This window comes from Agrilus planipennis, unplaced genomic scaffold (assembly GCF_000699045.2).
Source record: "Agrilus planipennis isolate EAB-ADULT unplaced genomic scaffold, Apla_2.0 scaffold6, whole genome shotgun sequence".
NCBI classification, from domain to species: Eukaryota; Metazoa; Arthropoda; class Insecta; order Coleoptera; family Buprestidae; genus Agrilus; species Agrilus planipennis.
Window position 1 is genome coordinate 572,470 of NW_020439302.1, and position 20,360 is coordinate 592,829.

Here is a 20,360-nt window from a genome sequence, read left to right on the forward strand (position 1 = left end):
TTCGCCCATTTAGGAATGAAATTTCAAAAACATCCCTCCTTAGTACATGTCTACAGACTCGAACTCAAAGAATAATTCGTCCAAATTTCAAATCTCTAGGTCCACCGGTTAAGGCTGTGCGTTGTCTGTCAGTATGTCACTTTTAACACTGCTTTTCGCCCATTTAGGAATGAAATTTCAAAAACATCCCTCCTTAGTACATGTCTACAGACTCGAACTCAAAGAATAATTCGTCCAAATTTCAAATCTCTAGGTCCACCGGTTAAGGCTGTGCGTTGTCTATCAGTCAGTCACTTTTAACACTGCTTTTCGTCCATTTAGGAATGAAATTTCAAAAACATCCCTCCTTAGTACACGTCTGACGACTTGAACTCAAAGTATAATGCATTCATATTTCTAACTCTAACTCCACAGGTTACGGCTGTCTGTTGACTATCAGTCAGTCACTTTAACACCCTTTTTCATCTCTGTAGAAATAGAATATCAAAAAATCCCTCCTTAACGCACCCCTAGAGTCTATTTAAGGAATATTTCTTCCAAATTTCAAATCTCTAGATCCACCGGTTAAGGCTATACGTTGTCTGTCAGTCTCTTTTCGTCTCTTTAGGAATGAAATTTCAAAAAAATCCCTCCTTAGTACACGTCTAAAGACTTGAACTCAAGTATAATTCATCCAAATTTCAAATCTCTAGCTCCACAGGTTAAGGCTGTCCGTTGTCTATCAGTCAGTCACTTTAACATCCCTTTTCACCCCTTTAGGAATGGAATTTTGAAAGATCTCTCCTTAGTACACGTCTATAGACTCGAACACAAAGAATAATTCATCCAAATTTCAAATCTCTAGGTCCACCGGTTAAGGCTGTGCGTTGTCTATCAGTCAATCGCTTTAACACCCTTTTTCGTCTCTTTAGCAATAGAATATCAAGAAATCCCTCCTTAACGCACCCCTAGAGTCTACTTAAGAAATATTTCTTCCAAATTTCAAATCTCTAGTTCCACCAATTTAGATTGTGCGTTAGTCTATAGTTTCGTATCTTAACCGCTGAATCGGAACAGATATTACTACTTAAACTTGATTTAATCCATAATAAGATGTTAATTAATTAATGAAGTTGCCAATCGATGCAACGAAGCTAAGAATAGCGAAGTATGTGTCGTACTATAGGAATTTGAAGTAAAGTGAAAATTCCCTTTTTTTCCGGTGACCCCGTGACCATGAACAGTAAAACAACAATAAGTCAGTAAGAAGTCATGGTCAAGAACAGACTAATTTAAATAACTGATAGGCAGCCTTCAGAAATTGCACGAATTGATAAGATATAATGAAAAAATATATACATATATATTCAGAATTTTAAGAAAGTAACGAAATATTTTTATTTTATTTCGTCATTCAAATCAGTTACAAATATATAAATAGTTGGTTATTTGAGCTCGGCCAGTTTTTATCTGACTGTCTCAAAAAAACTGCATGTAAGTTTCAAATTTCCTTATGATATCAATCAGTAATTATATTTTGTGTACTCTTAACAAGTTTAATACATTAATTCTTGGCGAAAGTATATTGAGGTCTAAAATTCCTTCCTTTCCTGGGTAATTATGAATTTACTATTTATCAAATGAGTCACAAGATCCTTTAAGAGTATTAAAATAAGAACTCAAATGTATTTATCTCCTTTTCGAAATAATCACGCAGTTAATCCACATAAATTTGGCATCAAAAAAAAAATAGTTCATTATTAAACTACTTTTTTAATTAGAGTCATATAAGAATCAGAAACAGGAATTAACAGGGGTAGATGTAGACCTAGACTAGGTTACTGTTTACCCTACGATGATGAAATTTTTATATTAACATTGAATTTCGTTATTATGATGCCCTCTCCTAGTACCACTCAGATAATATCAATAGCTGAGCGCCTTAGTAAAATGGTAACTCCAACCACAGATGTCGTTGAGGTCCATCCACGTTTAAAACGTATCCATGAAGGATGTGGACAATATTTTTAAATAAACTAAAATTGAAGCATTTATCATATAAAGTTACTTTAATACCTCAAATATTATTTCAATAGCACCACTAGAAAATAAACAAATAAGCAGTAGAAAGTTCAAGTTTTCGGTGGGATTCATAAGGGATTCAGTTTGTGTTTATTGGATACCACCCATCCTACCAGTTTTATTGTTTAAAAATGCATTGTGGCTCAATGTATCACCTTAATAGGTTTAATTACAATGATGGACAATAAACAAATTGTGCGGGGGCAATTTGAAAAAACAAATTTACATGTGCCATGGCAACCTACCACAATACATGTACAAATGTCAAAATTTCATGTACGCGATTGTTGGTTATTATGCACCTTATCATTATCGGACAAAATGTCGAATATGTTTTTTGTCGTGACGCGTTATTATTCAGATAATGGTGTCCTGAAAATAATAATTTGCACTAACGCTTGGTTTTGTTCCAGACAATTGGATAAAGAAAAGCCCGATCGTAGAATAGACGAAAACTGTTTGAAAATATTTTCTTCGGACGACGTGTCCGCGTATCGAATTGTTTTTTATTGTACCTGGTAGTACCTTCACCATGGGAACCGTGGTGGTGCCAATTTAAGACACCGTTTTCACGGTCACACATCGGTGTGTGTTTGATATATGCCGCAACCTGTTGCGAGAGGGAAAACAAATCTCTCGCAATAAAAACCCAAACATTGTACCGTTTGCGCCAAAGTCGAAAAAGTGCTTTCGACCAGCGAGATTGATCCTTGTTCACTGAGCCTCAATTATTATTATTGTTGTTATTTGTTGTTATTATCTACGTTGGAGAAGCATTAGCTAATGGTGGCGATCCCAAGTACGTCTAGCTATAGCAGGATGGCGGCAATGGACATAAAACAAGCGGTCCCTACGGCTGAAATAACCGTAGGGGACTTTTACTCGGGTAAAACAGTTTTCGTCACTGGCGGAACGGGTTTCATGGGGAAAGTGTTGTTAGAAAAACTGTTACGCTCCTGTCCTGGACTCTCGAAGATTTATGTGCTGATTAGGCCCAAAAGAGGTCAGGATGCGAGAGACAGGCTTAAGGAACTGCTAGGATCACCGGTGAGTACTCTTGAGTAATTTTTATCTGCGTGAATATTAAATATTTTGAAAAATTTGCAATGATAATTCTGATCGCACTTGATGCATTTTCCATTTTCTTACATTATTTTATAATAATTTACAAATCATTCTAATAATATCGGTTATCACTGTGCTTTTAATACGAGAACTTTGGAATTTTGAATTTGCTTAATAAATTAATTATAAAAATTCAAAAACCTAATATCTGTTTACATATAAAATTTGTTAACAAATTAATTTCAATTTTTTTAAATTATTACATTTCTTCCATGTCAGAAAACAACTTTATACATATACCTAGTCACTCTCGCATTTAATAATTGTTATTTTCGTAAAATTACTGGAAATGTATTTAATGTGAGAACTTTTTGTAATTTTTATTTGGAAAAATAATTAGCCAAAATCTTTTTTATAAAATACTTTATAATTTCTAATTGAACATTACTTTTTTCGACATCCAAATTTCGAATACTTTAAATGTATTTTGTAATGGTTGGTTTCAAAATTAATTAGAATCATTCGTAAGTTGTTAATTATATTTGTAAAATTACTATTTATTTACGCCGACTTTCCATGTGTGTCAGGAACAAAATTATTAACAGTATATATGCAATATTTTCTATTACAATTTTTGTCATTTTATAAAGTTGTGAAGACAGATTTGATGCACATCGTATCTTTTATTGGTATACTACGTAGGAGGTAATGTAAATTATAAAACAACTAAATCACTAGCAAAACAAAACAAAGAAAAATTAGGTCGTCTGTAGGAGATTTGTAATATTTTCACATTATATGAATTTCATGAAAACTTGCAATCTTATATCTTTTATTGTATCAGTTACATTTACAATAATTACAATTTACATAAATAATATAATTTACTAAGTACCTATTATACAAAATAAAAAATGAAGCTAACATTTTTCTTATATGTTATGTAATAAAGTGCATAATAGACAATAAGTCACTTACAAATTATTACATTACTTTCGTGTACTATAATTATATGTACACGTTACACATTATAGTAAGCGAATGTAACTTTTGTAATAACTTCATTAAAAGTTATTGTTTAATAATTAATATTTACAAAAAATTAAACAGTTTCGACTAAACTTTGTACCCTTCTACAAGCCACGCTCAACAATAAAATTAAAAATTAAAAATATAAAATAAAGTAAATTATAAACTATTTCTTTATTAATGACTATCAATAAAATTATTGAATGTTCTTCTAACGTGCTGCTTCGCAAAATTTGTTATCAACAAAAAAAGTGGATTCAAGTAAATTCATAAATGTATTGTTCGTGGACTAACCTAGCCTAGCCTAACCTTTAAAGAAGTCACATTAGTGTTCTAATTTTTATCGACAACTATCTTTCAGAAATAGCAGACACTGGACATTAATGATGACCCTGTATTTATATAAAAGTAACGATAAAATAAAATGTATCCAAATTTCATCACGCGCGCACGTCGATAAACCAGTCAAAGAGCGCTTTCGTCTATTTGATTTATATTTGTGTTTTTAAATACTTGAACCATTGTATAATATAAAAAAAAAATATTTATAAAATGATAGATGAATGATACACTCATGTCATGACAATTTATTAAAGTGTGCATTGAAAATAATCTAAAATTTTATTTTCAAAATTTGTTTAAATTTTAAGAACATCTCTGCGAAACTTGATAGCAAATTACTAAATAAACTGTTATGAAATAAAAGATTTTGTTGTAAATTACTTAGTAATATTTACGTAACACCAATAAAATTGTCGAAATTCATTACAGCAAAGTCTGTTAAAAGTGTACTGTTTGAAATTTTCTTTCAATGGAAATTTTTAATTTCAATTTATTTCGATATTTTTTTATCAGTAGAGCATACACTACGTAGTATATCATATCCTATTTTATTCAACTATATTTAAGCTAATTTTATGCAAAAAAAAATTATAATATCGTAATACGTAATACGTAATAATTGTAACCATTCATACTGTTATACGAATTCACGTTTAAACGCCAACATTATTTAAGTATTTCCTAATTTTCACAAATTTAAATGTATGCTCTCATTGTGCATTTAAAATGTAAAAACTTTTTCTTGTTTCAATAATAATTAACTTCGTAGACACGACAGACAAAAAAATTTTTAAAACTGGCTTATATCTTAAAAACATACAAAAAAAGTTTTGTCCAACTATAGATGGACTTAATCTGTTCCTTTTCCTTCAACTTTTAGCCTCTGCTTTTCAATGAGTCACTATCTCGTTAAATTTCGACTATTTACATATGTAATAATTAAAAGACATGTAAATATTGTAAAATTGTCCGTCAAGGTGCGCACATTCGAAAAGAGCATCACAATGATGCACTTTATCTAATTAACTGTTTATTAACATACTGTACAACGTTTCGACCTCATCAAACGTCCTCAAATAATATGTAAATAATTATTATTTGTGACCCAGATGTTGTCGGATCTTTCTGAAAAAAAGAAAAAGAAAGTCAAGTACTGTTTACAAGCCTTCTTCGATGTTTAATAACGGTTTGTAAACGAAAAAAAAAAGAAGCTTAATTAGTTCAGCTTTAAACCGGACGTAATCAAAAATGTTTCCGCCTGGTCACGAAAATCTATTAAGTAATCACTGGATCAATCAATTCGGGTTGAATGAACAGTTTGGTGTTGTGTAGATATATTTATGATCACTGTTCGCTTTAATGAAAAAATGAATAAATAACATCTGAACTGTGGTTCAAAATATGTACCTGTTTTGAATTATTTAGCCATTAAAATCCATTTTTATCCGTCGTATTGAGTAGAGTCTTATTAGAACAACCCTCTTTAAATATTCTATCCAGTTTTTTTTTTGGTAAATTATCTATTTTTTGATCGACTGCTAGTAATCTTAATATCTGAAACTAGCAAATCAGAAAATCTAATGTAATTTATATAAATACTACGTTTTGTGTCCTAAATACATGTCAGATCATCGAAAACAATATATAACCTAACCAATTTTTCTATCCCCCGGGAACAATTTTTTTTTTCTGGATAAATGGTATCTACCCTATATTCTTTCCTGTACCTCTGACAATGTGTGTACAAAATTTCATTTTGATCGCTTAAGTAGTTAATGCGTGAAATGGTAACAAACAAACAAACTCACATTCGCATTTATATTATGATTGCAAAAAAATAAAAGAAAATCTTTTACATTAAAAAAAACTAACTGAACGTAAGGCTTTCCTTTAAAAAACAATTTCTTTTCAGCTCTTCGATCATTTAAGGAAAGAACGCCCAATAGATCTAAATAAAGTTGAAGCAATCGAGGGCGATATAACGCAGCCCGAGCTCGCCATAAGCCCAAGCGACGCCGCGCGTCTCGCCCATTCTGTTAACGTTGTCTTCCACAGTGCCGCCACCGTAAAATTCGACGAAAAACTCAAATTGTCTGTCACCATCAACATGCTTGGCACACAGAGACTCGTTGAATTATGTCGGAAAATGGACAACCTCGAAGCTCTGGTAATTTTTTTTTTTAATTAAGTTTTATTACTTTGACATATAATTAGTCCAAGTAAAACTAATCAAAAATTGCATACAGCGATCTTATATATTAATTAGAAAACACCTTAACATTAATGAACATCAATTCAATCCTTTTTTCTTCTTATGTTGAATATTGGTCACACGCAATACTAGCCTTTTTCCACAAGTTTGATCCACCCTGTATACAATCTAAATCTCCATCAATTATTAAAGTAGTATTACATAGTTAATATCAGCAATTTCTTATGCTGAAGTGTACGATGTGTTGCATACCTATTTACAAACAATTCTTTTAAATTTAATTTTTCAAACAATTTTTAACACAAAGAAAGTGATTAAACAAATTGTTCACAAAAGTGAATTTCGACCACTCGAAGCAATGCTGCTAACAGTTTCGAGCTCACAGTGATTGATAGGGGGGAAGAACTAGTTCATTATAAAAATATTTTTTCTTAATATTGTTTGTATTTTTTACCAATTTACAGGGTAACTCAAACCTCAGACAGTAGAATAGTTATTATCAACTTTAGTGTTAAAAAATGTTTTATTTTAAAAATGTAATTCGTAATATCTGTTACAGGTTCATGTGTCGACAGCGTACTGTAATTGTAACCTTACAGATGTTGAGGAAATGATTTATCCATCAGAAATATCTGCGGAAAAGGTGTCCGCACTCGTGGACATTTTGGACGAAAAGACTGTAGACGAACTTACACCAAACCTAGTCGGGGAACGACCAAACACATACACATTCACGAAAGCCCTAGCCGAAAGTTGGTTAAAGGTAAAAAAAATTGAACAGTTTAATATCCGTATTTTTCAGTATTTGTAATTTAATTAACATTCGTTCTATTAGGACAATAAAGGTGATCTACCTCTGGCAATAGTTAGACCGAGTATCGTAATAAGTAGCCTGAACGGCCCTTACAAGGGTTGGGTGGACAATTGGAATGGCCCCACAGGGATTATAACGGCGGCAGGCAAAGGAATCTTCCGTACTATGCTCTGTGACCCTAACAAAAAAGCTGACCTCATTCCTGTTGATCTAGTCATCAATTTAATGATCGTGGCTGCGTATAGTATCGCAACCCAAAAACCAACCAGGGAAATCCCCGTCTACAATTGTTGTACAGGTTGGTAAAAAAAATAGTATATACTTTAAAAATTTAAATTTAATACTGTTTCCTGTTCTTTTATAGGTCAAAGAAAACCAATAACATGGTCAAAATTTATAAATTTAGCACTGAAATATACTAGAATATACCCCCAAAGCAATTTAGTGTGGTACCCTGACGGCTGCGTCACACAGTCAGCTTTTTACAATAATTTTAAGCGAATTTTCTTGCATTTAATACCAGCATACATTTTAGACTCTGTTACGTGGTTAAGTGGAGGTAGACCTATGTAAGTTATATTGTGTTTTTTTTTTCTGTAATACATTAATTAATACTATTTTCTACAGAATGCTTAAAGTTCAAGACAAATTAACGAAAGCTGCAGCCTGTTTGGAGTTTTTCACTTTACACGAGTGGAATTTCGATGACAGAAACGTGAAAGCCCTAAGTGCTACATTGAACGAAAAGGACAGGAACGAATTCAATTTCGACGTCGCTCAAATAGATTGGGAATCATATATTGAAAGTTACATCATAGGAATTCGAAGGTCAGCATTTTTTTTTTTCTAATTAAAAGTAATTCGAAACCAACGTTCTTTTGATTTAATTTATTTAATCTTTGAAAACTTTTCGTATAATTATCGGTTCAGAACTATCATTTTATTATAGTAAACAAATAAATTATGGAATAATTTCTTTTTTTAGGTTTATTTTCAAAGATGAAGAATCGACACTGCCAAAAGCACGAAAACAAGTATCGCGTCTCTTCTGGACCTACCGCATCCTACAGGTGCTGCTAGTAATTTTCGCATGGCAGTTCCTCGTCCTCCGCTTCACCCCTTTGCGACAATTATGGACGAACGCTTTCCAGATACTTATTCGTCTTGCGAGACTCGTCTTCGTTCCCTAATGTTGTTGTTGTTGTTATTATTATTATTGCAAACGCCAGTACTATATAAAGACAATTCAAATAATGATCCTCCAGATGTTAAAAAGAAGAGGAAGGGAAGGAACTTCTTCGTAACAAATTTAGTGATACACCCGAATAAAAAAAAATGATTATTAATCGGAACAGAAACTCTAGTGCTTACAAAAATTAAAAAAATGTTTAATAAGTAATAGAACTTGTAGTGGATATGTTCATTTTATGAAGAAGAAAAATGGCAACAGCTTACGGCGGCTATTGGTTGGTGGTATATAATATTTATAAGTACAATTTATTTTCAAGAGAAAGAGTGAAAGGTGAAAGCTTATGTGTAGGTTANACTATCAGTAGAAGTGGTGGAAGCTGTACTAGTTTTAGATCGCTTACTTCTCTTAGAAGTGTTTCTAAAAATAATACAAACAATAAGAAAGAAAACCGATAGAGAGCCACATACTTCTGTATATTTCTCAAAGTATCCAATTCTTTTCGTATATTTTGCATTTCCTTGCCCAAACATTCAATGTGCTGTTTCAAGATTTGTTCTTCTCTTTTCTGCCTCAACTTTTCAATTATCATTATTCCAACTGCGCCTACTAAACCTACAACACTGGCACCCACCATAAACCAAACGTTTTGAGGTGAAGACATTTGAGGGTACTTTTTAGAAAAATATCTCAAAAAAATATAATGGATAAAACTATATCAAATATTAAAGTTCTGAGCTTTTGTAGTCACCACATTTTCTTGTTATTATATAATGGGAAATAATTATTCAAATAAATGTTTAAAAAACTAGTTAATTAAAAATTGCGTTCGTTATTAACTTTCATATTCTTAACCTTACTTTACACAGCAATCATAGATAATAGCGTGTGTCATAGATAATAGATACACAAAGGCGTGTATCATCTATGGCAAGATCCAGTGAGAGTTTCACGTCAACGTCCTATCTGTGGCAGATGCTTATGGTTATACATCTATGATTTTCTATCAATGTATTATCTATGGTCAAAGTTATTATCTATGGTCCATGTCAACTGCTTGTCGTTTTTCGGTTTGTGTAGCGTTATAGATGCTTACCTAAAACTTCTAAGAAGGGTAACGAAATGTATTGAAAGTATATACCTAAGAAAGTCAGTTTTGTATGTATAAAGTTATTGTAATAAAATCTGTAATTACGTCACAGTAAAAACAATTTAATTTTTGTTTCTTCACTTTCTTCTATTTTAAATTGCTAAAAAAAAAACATAGAAAACAGACTATTACTTTTGGAATGGTAAACAAAAGTAATGATTTAAGGAAAACATTTCTTTCAATAGAACTTGCGGTGGGAAAATGAAACATCATTAAAATAAACAACGCAAAAATGTTTCACAGAATGTTTATTAACACTCTGCATATGTTACAACTTTATCAAGAGCAATGTTCAATTTAAGCATTTAAAACCATTTGTGTGTCTTTAATTTTATTGAAAGTATTTTCATTAATATTTTAGGGCACACCCTGGTTAAAGTTGTAGATTTTTAAAACTTACTACATCAAAAAAAAAACTTTGTTTTAAACTATTTTATTAAAACTTATCCAGTTTGAGCGATAAAATACACATTTTTATCAGATAATAAAATCGAATTTGTGTCATTGCATTAAGTAATAGAAAATGATATTCACCTATCAAATATCATATCAAATAACATGTGATATAAGAAAATCGTACCATTTTCAACTACTTACATTAACAATACCCCGTATAACAATTAGAAAAAGAAGCACCATAGCCATTGTACATCCAACATACTCAATAAAATACACATTAAAATAGGTATAATATAAAAGACTATTTTCAACTTTGACACTTCTTTAGCATGTCCAATATTTCAAGTTGCAGTTTATGATCCTTAAAAAATGAAATAATTAAATTTCAAATAAATCGATGACCAATATAGAGTATTACTTGCAGTAAGAGTATAAAAGAAAACAACAAAAGTATTTCTTTATCTCTTATATACTTTTCTGCAACACTCTGCATAAATAAGCTCACTTACTGAATAATTTTGACTAGGTACAGCCTCTGCATTCTTAAACCACTTGATAGCCTCAGACTTTTGTCCGAGAACAAAATGACATTTGGCAATAAAAAATTTATTTTCTTTCCGTAAACAAATAAATTATGGAATAATTTCTTTTTTTAGGTTTATTTTCAAAGATGAAGAATCGACACTGCCAAAAGCACGAAAACAAGTATCGCGTCTCTTCTGGACCTACCGCATCCTACAGGTGCTGCTAGTAATTTTCGCATGGCAGTTCCTCGTCCTNAGAACAAAATGACATTTGGCAATAAAAAATTTATTTTCTTTCCATTCTCGATTGCAATATTTTTCAACCTGAAGAAAACAGTTTAAGGCCTCCTCATAGGTGGCACTTGGAGGTTCCCCAAATAGCGTCGCTGCTACTTTTCGTTCATACCTTTAATAAAATAATAATTTAGAAAAGATAATATTATATAGAGGTGCTTGTAGTACCATTTTAAACTTGCTATTTCATAAGCAAATCTTCCTAACATATGATGGAGCATGTAGTCTTTAGGATTAAGTGTGAGAGCCTTGTCAACGTGCTTTTTAAATAGATGACCGTCAGCTATGCGCTCCTTTATTGGTTGAATTTCTGCCCTCGAGCCAACCAGTATTGCATACCATTTATGAATGTCACAATTATTTGGTGAGATTCTAAGAGCGGACTTACATGCCTCAATACCTTTAACACACTTAATACTCTAGATATTTTAATTTAAAAACCAAAAAATTATTAAATACCCTGTCTGAGGTATTCTTCTTTATCAATTAAATTATCACTATCTGTAGCTAATTTGTAGCAGGCTTTTGCTATTCTCCAGAGAATATTTGCATCTTCTGGGAACTCTTCACTTAGATCTTTTAACTCTTCTAATGTAATTTTCAGGTCTTCAATGTTACTACTGTCTAACACTAAATCTACTCGGTCTGCAAACTAGCACATAGTTTTTAAGATATCAAAACATGTTGTCATTTAAATTTTTAGCCACACCCTATGAGTATCCTCAAGTGCATCTGAAATTTTCTCTTCTTCATCACTAACATCATAAAATTCTAAATCTGAACTATCCCCATCTGTAGCACTTATAAAACTATCAGTAGAAGTGGTGGAAGCTGTACTAGTTTTAGATCGCTTACTTCTCTTAGAAGTGTTTCTAAAAATAATACAAACAATAAGAAAGAAAACCGATAGAGAGCCACATACTTCTGTATATTTCTCAAAGTATCCAATTCTTTTCGTATATTTTGCATTTCCTTGCCCAAACATTCAATGTGCTGTTTCAAGATTTGTTCTTCTCTTTTCTGCCTCAACTTTTCAATTATCATTATTCCAACTGCGCCTACTAAACCTACAACACTGGCACCCACCATAAACCAGACGTTTTGAGGTGAAGACATTTGAGGGTACTTTTTAGAAAAATATCTCAAAAAAATATAATGGATAAAACTATATCAAATATTAAAGTTCTGAGCTTTTGTAGTCACCACATTTTCTTGTTATTATATAATGGGAAATAATTATTCAAATAAATGTTTAAAAAACTAGTTAATTAAAAATTGCGTTCGTTATTAACTTTCATATTCTTAACCTTACTTTACACAGCAATCATAGATAATAGCGTGTGTCATAGATAATAGATACACAAAGGCGTGTATCATCTATGGCAAGATCCAGTGAGAGTTTCACGTCAACGTCCTATCTGTGGCAGATGCTTATGGTTATACATCTATGATTTTCTATCAATGTATTATCTATGGTCAAAGTTATTATCTATGGTCCATGTCAACTGCTTGTCGTTTTTCGGTTTGTGTAGCGTTATAAATGCTTACCTAAAACTTCTAATAAAAAGAAGTGTTTGCTACTTGTTAGTTTAACATTAATAATAAAAACAAAATTAACACATTACTGTGAATAATATGTCTGATTCGGAGGCTAGTAATTTTTCTGACAACGAGGCTGCATCAGGATCAGAACCAGGTTCTCCTGCGTCTCAGCGGTCTCAACGAAGTAGTCGTGCTGGAAGTGCTCGAAGTAGATCTGTCTCTCGTTCTCGATCCAGGTCAAAATCGCGAAGTAGAAGTAGATCAGGGTATGATTTTATTCCAATTTAAAAACTTGTGCATTCAGCATTCTATCATTTACTTTCTCGTATATCTAGCCTTATGTAATTTATGTTATTATTATCCTATTTAAGAAACAAGTTATGTTGTTTTAAGAACATTGTATTTTAAGTATTTTAGTTTTATAATTCGTCAGCAATATATAAGTGTAAGGTTTTTATTTAAAATAGTTCAGAAGCAAGAGAAGCTTCAGAACAGGAAGATGTAGAGGAAGAACAAGAACCAGAGGGTGACTCCCTTCATGACAGTGAAGAATATGATAGTGAAGAAGATGAAAGTGATTCAGGGCATAGACGTAAAAGAAAGAAGAAAGATAGATATGGTGGTTTTATTATTGATGAAGCTGAGGTAAGTTTATTAAAAATAAATACATTCTTAACATGAAATTTCTTAATTATTTACAATTTATGAAATTAATGTGTTTACAATTACTTGTTTATAGGTGGATGATGAAGTTGAAGATGAGGATGACTGGGAAGAGGATGCTCAAGAAATTGGAATTGTGGGAAATGAAATTGATGAAGTGGGCCCAACAGCCAGAGAAATTGAAATTCGCAGGAGGGGAACAAATTTGTGGGAGTATGTAGCATTTACTTGCAATCATTTTGACATAAAACTAAAAAGTCTGTATCTCATTTTAGTTCCCAGAAAGAACATGAAATTGAAGAATACCTTCGTAAAAAATATGCTGATGATGGAGCAGCTGCAAGACATTTTGGAGAGGGTGGTGAGGACATGTCAGATGAAATCACACAGCAGACTTTACTTCCTGGAGTCAAGTATGTTATTATTTTATTATAGAATTAATGCAAACTAAATACCAAATATAAAGTCCTAATTTCAATTATAGAATGAATATTAAATATTTTAATAGTTTTATCATCAATTGATGAAATACAATAATTTTCTTCTTCTTTAGTTTAGTTAAATTAATTTATTTTTATTTATTTAATAAAACCAGAAAAAAGAAATACAAGCAGTTACAGCATTATAATCTTAAATTATATGCTAAACTACTGCCCTATAGAGGTACATGATTCATTGCTAAAAAAATAATTTAAGTAAACTAATACAAAATAAATAACGTAATTTCATATCAACCATAAGCAATTTAATTTACAATTCTTTTAAAGGGACCCAAACCTGTGGATGGTAAAATGTCGAATTGGAGAAGAAAAGTCCACCTGTCTCTTACTCATGCGTAAATTCCTTGCTTATCAAAATACAAATGAGCCTTTGCAAATAAAATCGGTCGTCGCTCCCGAAGGGGTAAAAGGCTACATTTACATCGAAGCTTATAAACAGCCCCATGTCAAGGCAGTCATAGAAAACGTGGGCAATCTCCGTATGGGCGTCTGGACGCAACAAATGGTTCCCATAAAGGAGATGACAGACGTCTTACGAGTCGTCAAAGAACAGACTGGCCTCAAATCGAAGCAATGGGTTCGTTTGAAACGAGGACTCTATAAAGATGACATCGCCCAAGTCGATTATTTTGATATGGCCCAAAATCAAGTGCATCTGAAATTATTGCCTAGAATCGATTATACAAGGCCCCGAGGGGCTCTACGTACCACTCAATCAGAGACAGATGCTAATAAACGAAAACTTAAAAGACGACCCCCCAGTAAACCATTTGATCCTGAAGCTATAAGGGCTATTGGGGGCGAAGTAACGTCTGATGGCGACTTTCTCATCTTTGAGGGCAACAGATATTCTCGTAAAGGATTTCTCTACAAGAATTTTACCCTCAGTGCAGTGATTATTGATGGAGTTAAACCTACTTTGGCTGAACTGGAAAGGTTTGAGGAACAACCAGAAGGCATAGACCTCGAAATAGCGGCAGATAAGGAAGACAAGACGTCAACACATTCATTTAGTGCCGGAGATAACGTTGAAGTGTCCGAGGGCGAATTGATTAATTTACAAGGAAAAATTTTGACCATAGATGGAAATATGATTACGGTAATGCCAAAACACGAAGATCTAAAAGACCCGTTAGTGTTCCAAGCGTCAGAATTAAGAAAGTATTTCAGGATGGGAGATCACGTTAAAGTTCTGTCCGGTATGTTAACTACTTCGATGGTTGAATTATTTCTATTTTATTTTCTTTTCTGTTCTCAGGTCGTTATGAGGGTGATACAGGTTTGGTGGTGAGGGTAGAAAACAATCGTGTAGTTTTGATATCCGACTTGACCATGCACGAGATGGAAATATTACCAAAGGATCTACAGTTATGCACTGACATGGCCAGTGGAGTTGATTCGCTGGGAAAATTCGAGTGGGGAGATTTGGTTAATTTGGACTCTGAAACCGTTGGAGTAATCGTTAGATTGGAACGAGAAAATTTCCATGTTCTAAATATGCACGGTATGTTAAAAACCATATTTTCTTTACCAGCTCTACATTTTCCGTTTTTAGGAAAAGTGGTGGAATGTCGCCCCAGTTCGCTTCAAAAACGCCGTTTGAACCGTTTCACAGCTGCTCTAGACTCGTACCGTAACAATCTCCATCGTAAAGATATGGTAAAAGTAATCGATGGACCTCATTCTGGATTTTCAGGAGAAATTAAGCACCTGTACAGGAATTTTGCTTTCTTACATTCTCTTGAATATCTTCAGAACGGTGGCATCTTTGTGTGTAAAACCAAACATTTACAATTGGCCGGTGGAAGCAAAAGCGTTCCTAACGCTGACATTGCAACCGGAATGGAATTTATGTCACCAAGGAGAAGTTCTCCTATGCATCCTTCAAGTGGCGGTATGTATTTTTTTTATGTACTTACAAATAATCTAATCTAATATATACAATGCAGTATTTGGAATGATTTAATTTTCAGGATTTGGAGGTCCTCGAGGAGGTGGTGGAGGTAGAGGTCGCGTGGCCCGTGACAGAGACCTCATTGGTTCTACAATCAAGATTACAAGAGGTCCATACAAAGGCAACATCGGTATTGTAAAGGATGCTACTCAAAGCACAGCTCGTATCGAATTGCACACCTCATGTCAAACTATTTCAGTCGATAGAAGTCACATAGCAGATGTTGGTAAGTATTTTGCTAATTGTAAATTGATATTGAGTTTAATTAAATGATGTTCTCTATAGAAGAAATAAATACCTTTAATTTTTCATTTCAAAGGTACTCCCAGTAGAGATGGTAGCATTACGAGTTATGGTAGGACCCCAGCATACACTGGAAATCAAACTCCATTGTACAGAGAGAGTGGAAGCAAAACTCCCATGGCAGATTCAGGCTCTCGCACTCCTCTCCATTATGGCTCCATGACACCTATCCACGATGGTTCCAGGACTCCTAACGCTCATTCCGAATGGGATCCTTCTGTATCCAACACTTATCCTTCTCCAGGATATAATCCTAGTAAGTTTTGCGTGGAAAATTCTCCCTTTTACTTTCTCTTTAATTATTATATTATTATTCAAATGATCAAGAATATGAATCTAAATTTATTTTTAACACTCATTTTATGGAAGTATGTATTTTTATTTTTTTTTACTTATTGCAACTTAAAACAATTAAAATACGCAGTTTTTTGTGTTATTAAATTCAAAGTTTATTAGTTGTTTTCTATGATTTACACAAAACGTTATTATGTTTAATAGCACCTATATTTTTCTAAAACTTATATTAATGATGTATTTTTCTTTATTTGTTAGGTACCCCTGCGTATCAAATGAATGGTCCTTACACCCCACAGACACCAGGAACCATTTATGACACAGGATATAGCCCCTATCAACCCAGTCCAGGGTATCAGAGTAAGTGATTTTATTCATTTCCTAGCTTTTCTTTTTAATACAAAAGATATCAATTAATGTTCCATATTTTAATTTGTAGGTGTTGTTTCTACGCCAAGTCCCGCAACTGGATACAGTCAATCGCCTGCAAGTAACAATCCCTACAACACTCCCAGTTCTGGATACAGCCCCAACATGCCTTACAATCCTCAGACACCAGGAGCAGGCTTGGACTCCTCGTCAATGGCCGAGTGGCACACTGTGGACATTGAGGTAAAATCAGTTAATTTTTTAAAAAACAGAAAAAATACTTTCAGAAAATAGAAATAAAATAACATAAAAAGAAGACATTTAATATTTCCCATATAAATTATTTTACAAATAAGTTGACTACTTAAATAAATAATAAAAAGTCTGTATTACTAAAATATGTTCCTCATTGTGAGATGAAAGTAAAACCATGTTACCACCTTGAAGGTAATAAATAAAAATTAGACATGCGTTGTTAAATTAATTATGTTTGAAATGAATCATTTACTTATATAATTTGGTTTATCATTTAGGTAAAGTTGTTCTAATCGTTTTTTATTAATTTATTGTTATAAGAAGCTATTAATGAGTATTATATTCATTTTACAGGTGATAATACGTGACAGTCATGATGATCCGGGCTTAGTAGGGCAAACAGGAATAATTCGTAGTATTTCTGGATCAATGTGTTCTGTATTTTTGCCTGAAGAAGATCGTGTCGTGAATATAATGAGTAACCACTTAGATCCAGTTAGACCACAACGTGGAGATGCATTTAAAGTACGTATTTAAAGAATGTGATATATATTAAATGCCATCTTTATTTTTAATCAATACAATTTTAAGTTTAAGTAAATGAATCTGTTTTATGCTTATATCGTGTTCTTTTAGGTAATTATCGGGGAAGAAAGAGAAGCTACAGGAGAGCTGCTGTCTATTGATTTGCATGAAGGGGTTGTGAAAATAAAGACTGACATCAAATTAATGCCCCTTTCAAGTTTATGTAAAATGAGAAAGCCAGATCATTAATTAATTAAGGCAAGAATTAACGTTAAAAAATATTGGGGTAATGTTTTTTTGTTAATATNAAGAAGACATTTAATATTTCCCATATAAATTATTTTACAAATAAGTTGACTACTTAAATAAATAATAAAAAGTCTGTATTACTAAAATATGTTCCTCATTGTGAGATGAAAGTAAAACCATGTTACCACCTTGAAGGTAATAAATAAAAATTAGACATGCGTTGTTAAATTAATTATGTTTGAAATGAATCATTTACTTATATAATTTGGTTTATCATTTAGGTAAAGTTGTTCTAATCGTTTTTTATTCATTTATTATTATATGAAGCTATTAATGAGTATTATATTCATTTTACAGGTGATAATACGTGACAGTCATGATGATCCGGGCTTAGTAGGGCAAACAGGAATAATTCGTAGTATTTCTGGATCAATGTGTTCTGTATTTTTGCCTGAAGAAGATCGTGTCGTGAATATAATGAGTAACCACTTAGATCCAGTTAGACCACAACGTGGAGATGCATTTAAAGTACGTATTTAAAGAATGTGATATATATTAAATGCCATCTTTATTTTTAATCAATACAATTTTAAGTTTAAGTAAATGAATCTGTTTTATGCTTATATCGTGTTCTTTTAGGTAATTATCGGGGAAGAAAGAGAAGCTACAGGAGAGCTGCTGTCTATTGATTTGCATGAAGGGGTTGTGAAAATAAAGACTGACATCAAATTAATGCCCCTTTCAAGTTTATGTAAAATGAGAAAGCCAGATCATTAATTAATTAAGGCAAGAATTAACGTTAAAAAATATTGGGGTAATGTTTTTTTGTTAATATATTTGATGGAATAAGTCTTAGAGTACTGTAAAATATAAATAAAAGCATAGTTTATTCTAAATTAAAAGATAAAATGAACTTCAGTTGAAGCAATTACATTTCTTAAAAAAATATTCCAAAAAGATAACTTAATTAAATTACACTACATTTAAATTACTGTTTTTGGGCTTTCTGGCGGTTGTCGATGGCGGCTTATATAAGAATTAAATGAAATAATATTTGTACAACTTGCATTAGATGTTAAATGATGGCAATAGTTTTAACTATATATTGAAAATTTTCAAGGAAGCGTTACTACAGGTATTCATTGTTTTCTCCAGACAAAATTATTAAAATTGGTTAGCTTAATTTTGAAAACTTCGCAATTTTAACTATAATAAGAATTTCAAATCTACAGTTAAAATTCAAATTAAAAAGTACTAGGCAAAGATATATTGATAGAAAACTTTTTGTCTTGCTGTTTTTTGTCAAAATAGTTAAATATGTACATCTTAATTAAAAGATACAATTGCGGCAATGTTATATTCGTAAGTGTGCTGAAAGGTGTATAAGCTAGCGGAACGCACCCTAGTTATCCATAATTTAAATTGACGTTATATCGTGCATCTATGATTGTCTCTTATTTTCCTGCTATCTATGTCTCCTGAAAGCGACCATAGAATAGGTCATAGATTAGAAAAGAGAGAAATAATTTATGGTTTCTCCTTCCGCCATTCTAATATTATAGTATAAAATTTGTCAATTATTGTTGGTTTTCAGTGCATTTTTAAAATCCTAAAGTGTTTTGCTTTCCCTAGGAATGGAACATTTGTATATTTGTTAGTTATTTTTTTCTTTCATCTGTATGTTAGTGTAATGGAACACACCCTATTTGTCCTTACCATAAGCTATGGTTATTTCTCTTGACGTTCTCTTATCTATGGACAGTTTATTGTTTATTTGTTTTTTCGCCATTTTAACTTGTTGGTTAGTTTTCGTATTTTACTTGCTTTCGTTGCTTATTTTTATTTTATTTCATGTGTTATTTATTTAATAACATAGTTAATTTGTTTTTTTTTGCCTGTTTCTATAGACTAACCGACAAATGAGAACATTGAAGTACAAAGATATCGTTCTTCCTGGACCTGGTTTCTTCATGTATCATCTTCCAGTTAATATTAAATTGATTCAATGGTGCAACTCTCCCTAGATTTATTTACGTAGAAACTTTGAGACGCTATATTTTGCAGTTGATTAAGGTAAGAATACTTCAAAGTTAATTGAAAACTGCTTGTTATTAATGTGTTGCCAACATACCTGTTTCAGATCAACGGTGGAGAAGACAAAGAAGACTTCGTAGTTACGATACTCCTCTATCTTGCAAGCTTTATTTTGTTTGAATTAATTTTTAATTTTAGATGTTTTCGTTTAGTAGCTGTAGTAGCAGCATGAATCTTGCTTATCTCTTTGCTTAACTTACTGCATATTCTTACTATTTTGCTTTGCAGTTATCCTAGGTCTTTTACATGATTCAATGTTTCGGTATCGTATCTTCTCAGCCTTGTGGAACTAGGGAGGGCCTCCCCGAACGACTTCCCTTGGGATTAGATATTTAGTTGATCTTAAAAGTGTCTTATACACTTTTCGCGAGTTTACTCTAGCGTTACTTCCTTTCAGACAGGGTACAGTGGGTTATCTGGAATAGGAGCAATAGGCGACTGCCCAGCTTGCCTTGGCGAAATCTGTCCGATCTTCTCTACCAAAGCTATTAGTATTTGTCGTTAGTCCTTGTAATTGCACTATTCGCTTTCAG

At 32.3% G+C, this 20,360-nt stretch overlaps 4 protein-coding genes and 1 long non-coding RNA gene across 7 annotated transcripts in view; 4 read left to right on the plus strand and 1 right to left on the minus strand.

Moving 5' to 3' along the window:
- LOC108732235 (putative fatty acyl-CoA reductase CG5065) overlaps positions 1-8,918 on the plus strand; it is a 55,795-nt gene extending 46,877 nt beyond the window's left edge. For 2 of the 3 annotated variants that reach the window (XM_018462928.2, XM_025978492.1), the window contains exons 2-8: positions 2,475-3,108; positions 6,410-6,664; positions 7,269-7,472; positions 7,545-7,821; positions 7,888-8,092; positions 8,151-8,351; positions 8,509-8,918. In XM_018462928.2, the coding sequence (XP_018318430.1) occupies positions 2,845-3,108; positions 6,410-6,664; positions 7,269-7,472; positions 7,545-7,821; positions 7,888-8,092; positions 8,151-8,351; positions 8,509-8,713 (1,611 nt within the window). In that variant the 5' untranslated portion in view covers positions 2,475-2,844 and the 3' untranslated portion in view covers positions 8,714-8,918. Of the gene's footprint in view, positions 1-1,521; positions 1,594-2,474; positions 3,109-6,409; positions 6,665-7,268; positions 7,473-7,544; positions 7,822-7,887; positions 8,093-8,150; positions 8,352-8,508 lie in introns of those variants that run through there. The other variant, XM_018462935.2, reaches the window with a different exon arrangement.
- Positions 8,919-10,279: 1,361 nt separating this feature from the next.
- On the minus strand, positions 10,280-12,405 carry LOC108744706 (regulator of microtubule dynamics protein 1). Its single transcript, XM_018480614.1, has 7 exons — positions 12,002-12,405; positions 11,789-11,951; positions 11,539-11,731; positions 11,248-11,479; positions 11,076-11,191; positions 10,771-10,871; positions 10,280-10,622 (listed from the first exon to the last, which is right to left on the minus strand). Exons 1-7 carry the CDS (start codon positions 12,193-12,195, stop codon positions 10,569-10,571), a joined length of 1,053 nt encoding a protein of 350 aa, XP_018336116.1. The 5' UTR covers positions 12,196-12,405; the 3' UTR covers positions 10,280-10,568.
- Positions 12,406-12,585: 180 nt separating this feature from the next.
- LOC108743356 (transcription elongation factor SPT5) lies at positions 12,586-17,775 on the plus strand. The gene is made up of 13 exons (XM_025978468.1): positions 12,586-12,887; positions 13,089-13,266; positions 13,361-13,497; positions 13,560-13,697; positions 14,052-14,983; positions 15,043-15,288; positions 15,340-15,678; positions 15,758-15,964; positions 16,058-16,297; positions 16,594-16,695; positions 16,775-16,947; positions 17,314-17,484; positions 17,596-17,775. Exons 1-13 carry the CDS (start codon positions 12,715-12,717, stop codon positions 17,731-17,733), a joined length of 3,174 nt encoding a protein of 1,057 aa, XP_025834253.1. The 5' UTR covers positions 12,586-12,714; the 3' UTR covers positions 17,734-17,775.
- A 309-nt stretch (positions 17,776-18,084) lies between these two features.
- LOC112905656 (transcription elongation factor SPT5-like) lies at positions 18,085-18,651 on the plus strand. Its single transcript, XM_025978469.1, has 2 exons — positions 18,085-18,261; positions 18,373-18,651. The coding sequence occupies exons 1-2, from the start codon at positions 18,166-18,168 to the stop codon at positions 18,508-18,510; spliced, it is 234 nt and encodes a 77-aa protein (XP_025834254.1). The 5' UTR covers positions 18,085-18,165; the 3' UTR covers positions 18,511-18,651.
- Positions 18,652-19,475: 824 nt separating this feature from the next.
- LOC112905657 lies at positions 19,476-20,193 on the plus strand. The gene is made up of 3 exons (XR_003231929.1): positions 19,476-19,534; positions 19,641-19,806; positions 19,874-20,193. It is a non-coding gene; the product is annotated as an uncharacterized LOC112905657 (long non-coding RNA).
- The last annotated feature ends 167 nt before the right edge of the window (positions 20,194-20,360 follow it).

What these genes read in the sequence shown, in the direction of transcription:
- LOC108744706 (XM_018480614.1), bottom strand. Translation starts at nt 12,195, where the DNA reads ATGTCTTCACCTCAAAACGTCTGGTTTATGGTGGGTGCCAGTGTTGTA. An exon ending in CACTTGAGGATACTCATAGG is followed by an intron (nt 11,732 to 11,788) that starts GTGTGGCTAAAA and finishes ACTATGTGCTAG; the next exon opens with TTTGCAGACCGAGTAGATTT. An exon ending in TACCTAGTCAAAATTATTCA is followed by an intron (nt 10,623 to 10,770) that starts GTAAGTGAGCTT and finishes TCATTTTTTAAG; the next exon opens with GATCATAAACTGCAACTTGA.
- LOC108743356 (XM_025978468.1), top strand. Translation starts at nt 12,715, where the DNA reads ATGTCTGATTCGGAGGCTAGTAATTTTTCTGACAACGAGGCTGCATCA. An exon ending in ACTTTACTTCCTGGAGTCAA is followed by an intron (nt 13,698 to 14,051) that starts GTATGTTATTAT and finishes ATTCTTTTAAAG; the next exon opens with GGACCCAAACCTGTGGATGG. An exon ending in AAGTCACATAGCAGATGTTG is followed by an intron (nt 15,965 to 16,057) that starts GTAAGTATTTTG and finishes TTCATTTCAAAG; the next exon opens with GTACTCCCAGTAGAGATGGT.
- LOC112905656 (XM_025978469.1), top strand. Translation starts at nt 18,166, where the DNA reads ATGTGTTCTGTATTTTTGCCTGAAGAAGATCGTGTCGTGAATATAATG. An exon ending in AACGTGGAGATGCATTTAAA is followed by an intron (nt 18,262 to 18,372) that starts GTACGTATTTAA and finishes GTGTTCTTTTAG; the next exon opens with GTAATTATCGGGGAAGAAAG.